The sequence below is a fragment of the Plasmopara halstedii genome (assembly GCF_900000015.1).
Source record: "Plasmopara halstedii genome assembly, contig: Scaffold_2592, whole genome shotgun sequence".
Lineage (NCBI taxonomy): Eukaryota > Oomycota > Peronosporomycetes > Peronosporales > Peronosporaceae > Plasmopara > Plasmopara halstedii.
Genome location: NW_020189499.1, coordinates 90,414 through 102,854, shown reverse-complemented (window position 1 = coordinate 102,854; position 12,441 = coordinate 90,414). Strand labels below are relative to the sequence as shown.

General features: G+C 46.5%; 1 protein-coding gene across 1 annotated transcript in view; it reads right to left on the bottom strand.

The window, feature by feature from the left end:
- Positions 1-12,283, bottom strand: part of PHALS_04315 (Projectin/twitchin and related proteins) — a gene marked incomplete at both ends in the record, with an annotated part of 12,620 nt that extends 337 nt beyond the window's left edge. Inside the window, one exon of the mRNA XM_024718407.1 lies at positions 8-12,283. Coding sequence (XP_024583809.1) covers positions 8-12,283 — 12,276 coding nt within the window. The remainder of the gene's footprint in view (positions 1-7) is intronic.
- Between the last annotated feature and the right edge of the window lie 158 nt (positions 12,284-12,441).

Below are 12,441 nucleotides of genomic sequence, written 5' to 3'. Positions count from 1 at the left end.
GATTTACATCGCCATATACGCCATTGCCGTGGAAGAAAATCTTGTAAACAAATCCATTCGGCGCAATCGTGCTGTCCATTTCTCGTGTCACGTAAACGTGGTCAATATTACTCATTGCTTCAAGGATGTTGTCCATTGTACGAGCTGAAGCGTCAAAAGGAATGCAGCTCGACGTCTTTATTGCTCCGAGATGATTAAACTGAAGACTGTATGATCCTGCGACAAGAGTTTTTTTCGCTTTTACAATCACTTGCTGCACTGCCGTATCTGTTCCCATCGCAATGTCATGTTTCATCGCCACTTCACAGCTGAACGGCACACTGCCGATAGTTACAAAACTTGCGTCTAAACATTCCATCTGCCACGTTTCCCCCGCCACATTAGAGCCAACAAATGTGATTTGATACGAGTAGCCATAATTAAATGCCTTCGACGCGTCTCCATCGCGCGTGACCACAATATCATTCGTCGTTAAAGCACCGTTTGTCACGGTGATCAATGCATTTTCAATGGTACTAGCATCTGCATGCCACGATATTGCACTAGTTTTCGCGCCAACAGACTTAAATGAGCCCAAATTTAGTGGATCTTCCACTTCTCTAACGAAAAATAACGCAAACGTTCCGGATGTGATAGGACCTTGAGCAAAAATGGTGACGGTCTGTACCGTAGGGATACGAAAAGCAAATGATCCTGTGATGCACGGACCAATTGGACATAAAGACGGAGAGACATACGTTTGCAACGTCTGAACTTCGGCAATACTGGCCGCTACCGATGTGATTTCCTGCACCTCAGATACATGAGATGCCGCAAGACGAATCTCTTGAACTTCACGCTCGAACATAGCGTATCCTGCTTCGATATTCTGGACTGCAGAAGCCGCATCACTTGGTGCTATGGAGCGAGTGGGTGAGTAGGGACCAGTACCAATGTCTGTTGTCGCTGCCACGTGGAAAAAATAGTTGACACCAGCGAGAAGGTTTGATATTATGCACGAGTTCGACGCAGATCCAGGTACAAAGTCATCAGTAACAGTTAGCATGTCAGCGCTCAATGCACTGCTTTGAATGCCCAGTTTTGATATGTTCCCGAGAGATGACTTGAATTTGATTGTCCAGATAAATCCGTTTACTTTGTAGACATCGAGATTCATCCCACCCGCCAGACACCGCGATGCTAAATTTGGGGCGTTGACTTGCGCCAACGGTATGGTGTCACTAGTAAATGTTGCTGCCGTATCGCGACCATCTCGTATAGTTGACACCAATACTTGGCCCGTGTTAAAGTTGTTTAGACTCACCGGTACAAGCGCAGACAGGTCCCCAGTCACTGATAGTCCACTAAAGTAAATAGTATACACAAACCCGTCAGCAGAATCTGGCCGACGAGTCACTGTTATATCCCCTCTATCGACGCCAGCGACTGTCAGTGCTATTTCGACTGCAATATCGGAAGCGTCCCATGGAATAACTGTGGTTGTCTGTTCTCTAAATGTGAGTTTATACGTCGCACTTGCTCCGATATCGTTGGCTGCATTAAAGATCACCAGTTGCTGAACTTCAAATTGCTCGCTCAAAACGCTAAATTGCTGCGAAATGCTATAAGCGACGTGTGGTACCTGAGGGGCTTCGCCATCGTAGTATGTTGTAAGTGCAAATGCTCCCGAGTTCTGCCCACCCTCAGTATCAAGCTTAATCGCTGCTTTTGTCGTTGCCTGTGCATTAAGACAGGCATTAGTGGCTTCTTTAACAATAAGCAACGGAGCGTTTCCCGAGACTAGATCCCCAACAAAGGTAATTCGATAAACGTAGCCTTTGGGTACCAATGAAAAGTCAATATCCCTAGATACCGAAACACCTCCTGCTTCAACTGTGGTCAATGCATTCAGCGCATTTTCGATTTCTAGTGCACTCGCATCGAAATGAAAGCAAGTCGTTGTTTGTCCAGCAAAATCGAGTAGGAATCTACTCGCAGCAATTTCGCTGGAAATAATCAGAACCTGAACCTCGCTACTGCCACCACGTTCTATTGAAATTATTGATGCGCGACGGACGCTGCCACCACTATGATACCAGCCCGTTAGACATGCACTCCCTTGACCTTCATGGTTTAACCCTATCGTTGGTACTGACGCCGATTTTGTATAGTCCAAAAAATAAATATCGTAGGTGTATGCTGGAGTGCCTTCTCGCACTGTCTCGATTGTTAGAATAGGATGGACACCAGCACCGATCGACGAGCACATGTTCTGTCCAACATTGGCAATCTTCAACAATGGCACGTCGCCAATAACTGGACTGTATCCACCAGATTTGGGTCCTCGAAAGTGGATAAAATACTCAAAACCATAGCCCCAGACCGACGAACCATCGCCCTCTCGTGTAACATTGATATGGTCGACGATAATATTTAAGTTACTCAGTTTGTTTAGCTCGATTTGCAGATCCATCGCAGATATTCCATAATCAATACAATCGGTAGAAGAGGTCTTTCCGTCTAACGTTAACTGCAGCTGAAATAGCCCCCTACTCTCCGTAACTTCCAAGTTTGCTGTCATACGAAGACGCTGGATCTCTGTCGTTGATTTACCTCCTCCACGCCTCGTAACAATGACTTTACCAGTATTAAGCGTATTTTCAAGTGCATCCTTTAACTCTCGCTCAGTGGCACCCCAACGTATGCATTCAGTCCCTGCACTATCAAGCGACATCGTGTAGTAGCCACTAGTATCAAAAACTTGGCCCAAGTTAGTAGCTAGAGACAGACGCTGGTGAGGTAAATTTCCTCCATGAGTGATAACACTGACTGAAGCCGACGCACCGGTGATCCCAGTACAAGTACCCGAAGTAGTTTGTAATGTTGCAACATTTCCAGCCACTGCATCCCCAAAGAAGTATACGGTGTAGACGTATTCCGTGGTCGTCGCAGTGATTACAGGCGTCGAGCGAGACACAATTATAGCGCTTGATGGTGTATGTCTATCAATTTCACGGACTAATTGTAGCAACGAGGATTGAAGGTCGGCATCTGATGCACTTAATGAAAAGCACACTGTTGGACCGTAGACTACCCCAGCTCTAGAAAGCTTGAGAGCATAAAATTTGGTATTTGGATTGGCATTTTTCGGGATTGCTACGGATATTGCCTGGATTTCGTGTCCTGAACGCTGAACTATATATGAAAGACCATCTATTCGGAGCTGCATGCCGGGGTAAAGGTTCTGTGTAGAAGAGACTTCTACTGCGACGACAACTGGAGAAAGAGCATTGACAGTCACAAGCGACGTTCCACGGGATGATGCAAATGGAGTATCTCCGTTGGAACCCAAAAGAACATCATTTGTAGATCCGAAGCGAATAATGTCAGTCGGAGCAACAATCTGACGAATGTCATCCATGCCACTGATGGTAGCGGTAAGCGAATCTCGCGCGAGCTGGGCAGTCACGCCTGGTATCTTTTGCGTTGACAGATACCCATATGTGACATCCACTTCACCAAACAGACCCATACCTTCAATGCCTTGCTTCATTGCTTCAGCTGTCGATGAGTAGAGTAGTGAGGGGGTTTGAGCTTGAGGAGTAGTAAGCTTAAAGGTTCCTAAAATCGGAGCTGAGCCTGCTGTTTCAGTGTATACCGATACGAAGCAGTTATTTCCATGAAGAGATGCCAGGAAAGTTGCTGAGAACTCGTTTAGGTTGCCACTGCCCGGTGGAAACGCCACTCCCTCGTACTCTCCAGCCACTCGCAGAAATCGAATTCGCCAGCGATATCCTCCGCGCGTTCCTGGGTTAGTCACCGGCTGGTCTTCCCAGCCACCAGAGCATTGTGAGTCCAAGCATCCCGTGGCCGCTGAGGGATATTCAAATCGCTCGACGGACACTCTACCAATCGTATCCATTTCATTGATTTTTCGCTCCAAACGAATCGCATCTTCATCAAACATGACTTCTCGACGCCCTAAAGATGAAAAGAAGTCCAGAAAAAATGAGCCACTTAATCCATTCGAACCAGGCATGAGCTCAATCACGCTGATAGGGCTACTGGATACCGTCGTCTCAGCTTGAAAAGTAGCAGAAATTGTCGGTATGTTGCCAGCGCCCAACGGAGTGTACGAAGGGTTGGAAATAAATCGCACAAGCCATGACATTTCGCCGTATTTTCCAAGTACAGTCTTGCTAACGCTGACCTTGCGCCCTACTATAGTCGATGCCGCCTCTAGCACACGCTTGACCAAACTGCTGTCGCCATTCCAAGGAATAAGGATAGACATTCCTAATGGACTTGCCGTGTTATCAGTGTTGAGAGCAGCACAGTCAAGCGGCTTGACATCAATCTTTGTGGGAGGTGTAACAGCAGAATCAACACCAACGACGGTAAAGATACAACTTGTGATTCCGTCCACAATAAATCGGTCATTTGCTTCGATGCTAGCTCGTAAGGTACTTCCTCCAGACACGATCGCAAACGAAGTCACAGAGCAAGGCAAACTTGACGCAATTGAATTTGTACAACCGATACTTACAGTATATCGTTCATCGACACCAGCATCGCCCAGTACTTTTAAATCTGTAAAATCGCCTCGTAAAATGGCTCCATCTTGGATAGTCATCACAGTTGCATGGGTATTTATCGATCCTTTCAGATGTGCATCTATTGTAGTCATGAGTGGCACATTTCCAGGCGAGTTGCATTTTTTCGATCCATCGGGCAGAATTTCAAGCTCCTCGCAAGGATGGGAGATGTCGCTTGTGTCTCTCAAAAAGGTTACTGTCCATTGGTAACCTCCCGTACTTCGATCTACAACACCCCGTGAGACTTGCACATCCCCTATATTTGCCATTTTTTCAAGTAGTTCTTCAACTGATGTCCCCGTATTGCCACTTTCCTCTTTCGACGCAAACGCATTATGCGCAATTGGGTCACTTATCTCGACAGATCTTACAGCCAAATGAGGTGATTGACTTGAGTCGAAAGTCACGGCAAACGTGCCTCCTATTGGGCCAATTCCTACTGTAACCACGTCCGTAATGCATGCATGCGAGTTGTCGTTCGTAGACGTCACGAGACTACTTTTATCACATGTAACGAGAAAAGTATGGCCAACGTGACGACCCCAAGCTTTTGAATATCCAGATTCCCACACGTCATCCCACGCAGTTGCAGGACCCTTCCAGTTTCCAATTATACCTGCAGAATGATCCATGGTCGGATCCGCCCATACGGACGAATGAAAGGTAATTAACCAAGTATACCCTTTAACCTGCGGACTGGACAACGTCCGAGTCACAATTACACTACTGGGCTTTATGGTTCGTAAACTATTCAACTGAGCTTGAACTGCCGATTCGTCTGCTCCAGCAGGAATAGGGCCGGTCACTTCGCCATTAAATTGTAATTGAAAAGCTCCCCCAAGTTCGTTACCCTTTCGAATCTCGATGATACTAGCGCGTCTGTTATTGCTGCCAGTATTGGAAGTGAGAGCTGCTGTGAATTCAAGAACCGGGAGATCACCTGGCGTACTGTCGTCGATAAAAGTGATCGTCCAGCTGAAACCACGCGCTTGTGACGCTGCTGATCGGGTTATACTAACAGATGGAACATTAAGGCTATTTCTGAAGAAATCTTGAAGTTTGGCATCAGTTACACTAGTATCCAATGAATTCAGGGATGTATCCATCCCAATCGTACACGTTTGAGCTAATGCAGAGCCAAACGTGAAGATCAAATTACCACCTACTTGATTCCCATCTCTGCACAAGACACTCGGACTTGATAGTGAATGTGTGCCATCACCAACGATAATCTGAGCTGCTGGGATGTTACTTCTTGAGGTCGTGAGCCCCGATTGATCGACTACTATCGTTGGAATATCCCATCCGCGACTCGTAAATGTTATTTGCCACGTAAATCCTCCGGACCATTTTGCGATTGTGGAATGGTACAGAGTCCTCTTGACATCCACATTGCCAAAAAGTAACTTGCCGATTTGTGTGTCCACTGCTTCTAGTGCGGATTTCATCTCAATCTCGGTAGCATCCCAAGGAATCGCTGAAGTAAATGCAGTGGGAGAATACGGGGCGTTAACATCGGCGGGATCAGTGTCAGCCTGACTAATTAAACCAAGTTTGAATGTACCGCTGAGCATGCTTCCGACACTCGATCGTGTGACGGAACATTCTACAGCGGTATTAGGCTGAGTTGGAGTGATTTCAGTTTCGTCGCACTCTAAGAGCGGTATCTTTCCCGTTCTTGTCGTGAAGATGACTGAGTAAATAGCTCCAACAAAAGTTGATGTGACTAGTAAGTTTCGTCCAACTGTCATTGCATTTAGTAGACCAGGTACATTCAATGCGCTCTGAACCTCGCTAGCCCCAACGGCCATTGTTGATGAAGTCTTTACCGGAATACGCAGCACCTTGATCTGCGGTGTTTTATAAAGCGCAAACGATCTGCCCGTGAACTTTGTACACAAGGCACCCGGGTCATCATAAGCAATGTCAATCGTCGTGATTCCTGAGGTCACTACTTTCGCGTCCACCTCGAAGGAGCAAACGCCAGCCATCAACTTTGTACCTCTTGTAATGGCACCACTAACATCGGCAGATACTGTAAATTTGACTCCATCAAATGATGTGACACAGTAATCGCATAATTTGACAGATGGCGTGCACTCAGCACTAAAAGTTGAGGCAGCAGTCGGATTCGAGTATGATTCGCAGGTATAGGTAAGTGAGAAGACCGAGTTGGCCGTCAGGTCGTACTTAGGCTCATTTCCTTTGGTTTCTTCGGCAAAGACTGGCGTGATCGCATAGCCATTATATGTGAGGGAGCCACCAAAATCAATTAATGGAACGTTTCCACCGACCATATTACCAGTAAAAGTGATCAAGTAGATGTAAGTGAGATCATCTCCTGAAATTCCAGCTCCCGAATACAAACTCGTGCGACTCACATCGACTGCATCAATATTATCCAAAGCCTGTAACTGCGTTTTGACTACTGTTGCTGCCGTCAGATCGTTTACTTCTTGTAGCGATGAAATTATAAGATCCATTGTGTCTGCTCGGTGCCTTTGAGTCACATCACAATATGTACAAACAGTAGTGTCAAACTTTAGGTAGAACGACCCGCCAATAGCTGCCACATTGCCGACTCCACCTGTAAAAAACAGTTGAATTCTTTGCACTTCATTGACCCGTTCCACACCAATTTTCACCTCCTGAACTTCGGATGCTTCAGCAACTGACGTCCGAATCGCTTGAATCTCATCAATATCATCGTCATCTACGTGCAGCTCCTGAATTTCATCTATATCCGTGGCTGAGGTGACAACTTTTTGAACTTCGTCCCGTACGGGGTCGCTTGTTGTTTTAATCAGTTGAATTTCGTCTTTTCCGGAGTAAGAGCTTCGCACTTGTTGCTGCTCATTTACGACTTCAACCGTGGCATCGATAAATTGCTCTTCATGAACGACTTGACTTTGTAAAAGCACTGTCTGCATCTCACGAACAATAGGAATCGTGGTGCTTGATGTATAACCTTCGGCGAAATTCGCCTTTTCACCCCATTCGAGCTCATATGACTTTGGACTTGAGCCGCCATAGAATACAGGACTCGTCCACGCCGCTCTTACAGCTGTCGCTGACACCACACTCAGGGTCAGATTTTGTGGCGCGCTAGGGGCTTGATCTGCTACAACAACAGAGGGCGGAAGGGTGAGACGAGGAGCACTCGAGCCTTTAGCGTTAAATGCAGTGACACGAATGCTGTAGTTCGAGCCAGCAACTAACAAATCGGATCTGACTCCAGTTATGGCGTCATCACCTCCGATAATAAAGGAGCGCTTTGCTCCATCAACCAAGTCAAATGCAGCTGGTGAGTTAAACGTAGAAGAGAGATCCCACTCAATCATGTATTGTGTTATGGGAAGTCCACCGTTTCCTCCATAATCATACTTGTCGATCGAAGATGCATTCCATTCCACCAGAATGGCGTAGCTTGAAAGAACTGTTGCCTTTGCGTCTTCTGGTTGACCAGGATTTCGATCGACTGGTCTCGCATTATTCGGAGCAAAAATAGCGTGCGGGCCGTCGCCTTGGTCATTGAAAGCAAGGATCCGCACGTAATAAGTTGCAAGTACCGGCGTAAATATATTGAAAAAGAATGGACCCGTATCTGAAGAATTGACGAGCACTACCGTCTGATAGTCATAATTAGGAGTATATACATTTGAAAAAGTGCTAGCGGTGTCCCATTGAAGCCGATAGCCAAGGACAATTGCCCCGCCATCACTAGACGGAGCCTTCCATTGCAGCTTAAGGTACTTGCTGGAAAGTATCATTAATCTAGTATTTTGTGGCGCATCAGGTCTTGATCGTGGAGTCTCAAATCCAGAATCAATACTTGCCGCAGATCCGTACCCTTCACAGTTGTGCGCACGAACACGAATGGCATACTTTATACCAGTTTGTAATCTCCTAATCACATAGCTAAGTCCCGGTGCACGAACTTCAGCAGCAGAACCTGCTATGCCGTCCTGTTCGCAGTATAACCTTGGCTGAGTACCGCTCAAGATTCTTGCTGATACTACACGCGCACCGGGGCCTTGAAGCGCCGTTCCATCAACACTCAACAAAGACAACTCATTTTTAACTTCCGATAAAAACGTGACAATCCAATTGTATCCGTTACCATTTAAAAATCTGGTGACATTCACTGCTTCAATGGTTACCAGATTTTCCAGTGCAGTCTGCAAATCAATATCCGAAATATTATGAGGTAGTGGTGGTGTGCTGTCCGACTCTTCACCTGAGGTGAATGCGATCTTAAATGTCCCACTTATCGGCTGAAGTCCCTTTTGTATCGAATCGACAATAATACCAGGATTGTTTCCTGTCCAGTTGTCACTTGGAAATACTTGAATGAGCTCTTGAGGGCCGATATGGCCCGCCAAGAAAGTGATTTTCCATTCGAACCCGTGAGCACTTTCAAAAACTGGTACAGGAACTGTAACTTCAAGAGCGGTGTCGATAACCAAAGTAGTATCTGCAAACCCTACAGCAGAGGTGATTGTTCGTTTGTTCCCAGCGATCCAAATCGCATCTCCTTGAGCTAACTTCGAAGCAAACAGTGTAGAACGAGACGTTGCATGAACCGTGACTGTCGTGGATGTCACTGTCACAAGCAAACCGCCAACAGCTCGAGTTGATTCAGTCCTTGATACATCCACAATTCCGACGGTTGTCAAGCGTTCAAGGGACTCCTTCACCGAGTTAAAACCATTACCATCAGCATTCCATCGAATATTTTGCGTAACTTCTCCACCAAATGCTAGCTTGAAGTACCCCGCTATAGTGCGGGACTCTACAAAGCTAACGAGCCGTTGAATTTCGGGTAGTCCTTTAGCAGCCGAAGTCGTAATCATTTGCTGTTCTTGTATTCCTTCTGCACGGTACCAATCAACTTTGTACCTGTCTACCTTACACAATGTTGACTCCGCGGTATTTGCACCCCAACTCACAGTCAAGGTCGATTCATTCAGTACACTAGCAATCACGGATAGCGGAGGCCGCGGTTGCGAACATGTGATTGCGGTAGCGAGTGGTGACGTTGCAGAGCCAAACCCATCAGCGTTGTAAGCCATCACATGCGCAAAGTACCGCACACCGGGTCGGAGGTCAGTGAGCGCGAAACGGAATGAATCAGAGCCCGTGACTTTATTCGCGACATACACAAACGCACCCGTTCCGGTAAGGTGAGACTCTGCGACTGTCATCATAAAGATATTACCAGCTCCTATCATCTTTTCGCCTCGAAGGTAAGCAAATGTGACGGACCAAACTGCAGTATTCACGGCCGCATCTCGTACAGTTTTCGTCACTTTAATAGAGTACATTGCACTTGTCGCTTGCAATGCAGCTTGCATCGTCAATGCAGATGCCCCAACGTCAATCGATGCTGACATTTGACCATTAAAGTTCAAAGAGAATGAACCAGATATTGGAGAAACACCTTCACTTGCCACTTCTTGGACTTCGTGAGTAAAATCACCAATAGCGAGATCTTTAAAGCCCTGGACAAGCTCAGTGACGCGAAGTTGAGGAAAATCTCCAGTGAGTTGAGCGCTATCGGCAACAAGAAGTGCTAAGTCACCGCAATTGTAAAGAAACGTAATTTTCCATGCGAACCCCCATGCTGCACGCACTCGTGTGACTTCAACCAGATTCGATGCGGCGTTTGAAGTGCCCGTGAGACCAGCGAGGGCGTCCGCCATGTCTTCAACGCTGCAGTCAAACGGCAGCGCACTAGTCCTCTGTCCTCCTAAGGACAGCGTGAATACACCACCGATACCTACAGAGCTGCGATAGCTGCTTGTGACTTGTTGAACCTCATTTTTTTCTTGTATGATGGCTACACCATAGTCAGGACTGGAGCTGTCAAATTCTGGCTTTGAATCCCATTCAATCCGGTACATGGTCACTTTCGCATCTCCTGGAATTAATGGAGCCAAATAATTTAGCGACAACCACGTAGAGCCGTGGAACTCGCCGAGCGCTACACCTCTAGGTGGGGAAGGGACTACGGTACTTGTCGAAGTCTGAACGTTAAGAGCTGGCATTGCGTCACTAATTCCTTTCGAATTAAGCGCAAAGACCCGGAATGAGTATGCTTGCTTACATTCGAGGATCAAATTATCTTGTTTGGTCACTGAAACTGCACTTTTACTGTGAACATACGCTTTTAAGTTGGCTGAGGCAGGTGTGACCACTAGTAAAGGCAATTTCTTCATTGGATACGTTCCCCAAAACGAAACGGTATGGACGACAGTACCACCATGTAGTACTGACATGACACTCACGCCGTCTACGCTGTCAAGGCTTTCGAGCGCCTGCTTCATGTCATCGTTTGAAGTCGCCCACGGTATAGATCTTGCGCTTAACGTGCCAGCATCTAAGATTGTTTCACCAGCGAAGCTCATTGTATACGTTGTGGCAATTGAAATGTCATGGACATTTAATCTAATTGTTTGCGTGGATGCAGGATTTCCAATGTTTATCACATTTGGAATTGCTGCTTTAGAGCCCCTCGTTCCGATCCGAGCGTCAGTACCTCGCCAATCACTTTCCGGTATAGCATCCAGAGTTTCGAGATTCCCGTCATATGAGCGAAAGACAAGGTTCCAAATGAGTCCATTACCTACATGATACACGCGTGTTCTTGCGATACTCTCTGTGAAGCTACCAATAACTTGCAAATATTTGGCGTTGACTTCATAAACTTTAAAGTTGTTCATTTTGGCGGATAAAGATGGAAGCCACAGGTCATCACCTGGTCTTACCAAATTTCTTAAGTCTTCTGTCGTTTTAATTTTATTGTCAAAGATGTATACTTTTGGGCTTGCAGCAGCCACTGATTCGCCTGTATATGAAATATCTGTTGTTACAATTGCGCCGGACACTGCTGTGGCTGTAAACTTCGTGTCACCAATGTAAAAGACACTATTTACAGTAAATTGATGGTCTACAGGTAGCTGAAACACATTAGACGCCTTTGCAACAGCAATAACTTGCATCAAATGTGAGATGCCAACAAATCCCGGCAAAAAAGTCGTCTGCTTCGTAATCGATCCTGCAGATACTTTGTAGTTCAGCAATCCGCTTGCCCCAGGAAACGGATATGCCAACGTGACGTCATGTGGAGACATTGACCGAATGGAGTTGGCGGGGCTCGTTCCAATCACAAGAATTTCGCCAATAGCCATAAAGAGAGTAGGATCAATTGGCGTGCCATCCAGTCGAATATTCGTCAGCACCTTACTGCCTCCCGTTGCATCAGCAGTTAGTTCCAAAGCATAGACACCAAGATCCTGGGACACTTTATCACCAATCACCATCACGGAATTTACGACGGGAAGTTTCTGAAGCTCTTGGACGACTTTCATATGTGTTGCAGTAAAGCCGATTGGTTCAGTCGTTTCTCCACTAACTGAGATCCGAAAGGTGCCAGTGATATCCTTTCGCTTGGCTCTGGTGAACACTGATATTGTGGGGTATACGCTTATCGATGCGCTCTGGCCTGTAAGACGCGAGTGCTGAACGATGATAGCATCTTGGTCCTCGTCTCGAATTGCTGCGAAGGTAACACGCCATGCCTTGCCATGGTTACCGCACTCGCTTACACTGACGTTTACGGAACCAGGTGCGGTGATCGAATCGATTGCATCGCGCATTTCAGCAGCCCCTGTGCTTTTGAATGACAGCGGCATCGTCATTTTCCCCATGTATGACAGTGTAAATGTACCTCCGATTGTACTTGACGCGTCTGCTATAATTGTCTGTACCTCCGCTTGCCCTTGGAAGCATCTTCCTTCGTACTTTACACTGTGAATATGGCCGTACACTTGCAAATTTGACGGTGCCCACGCGGAGCACACACCAC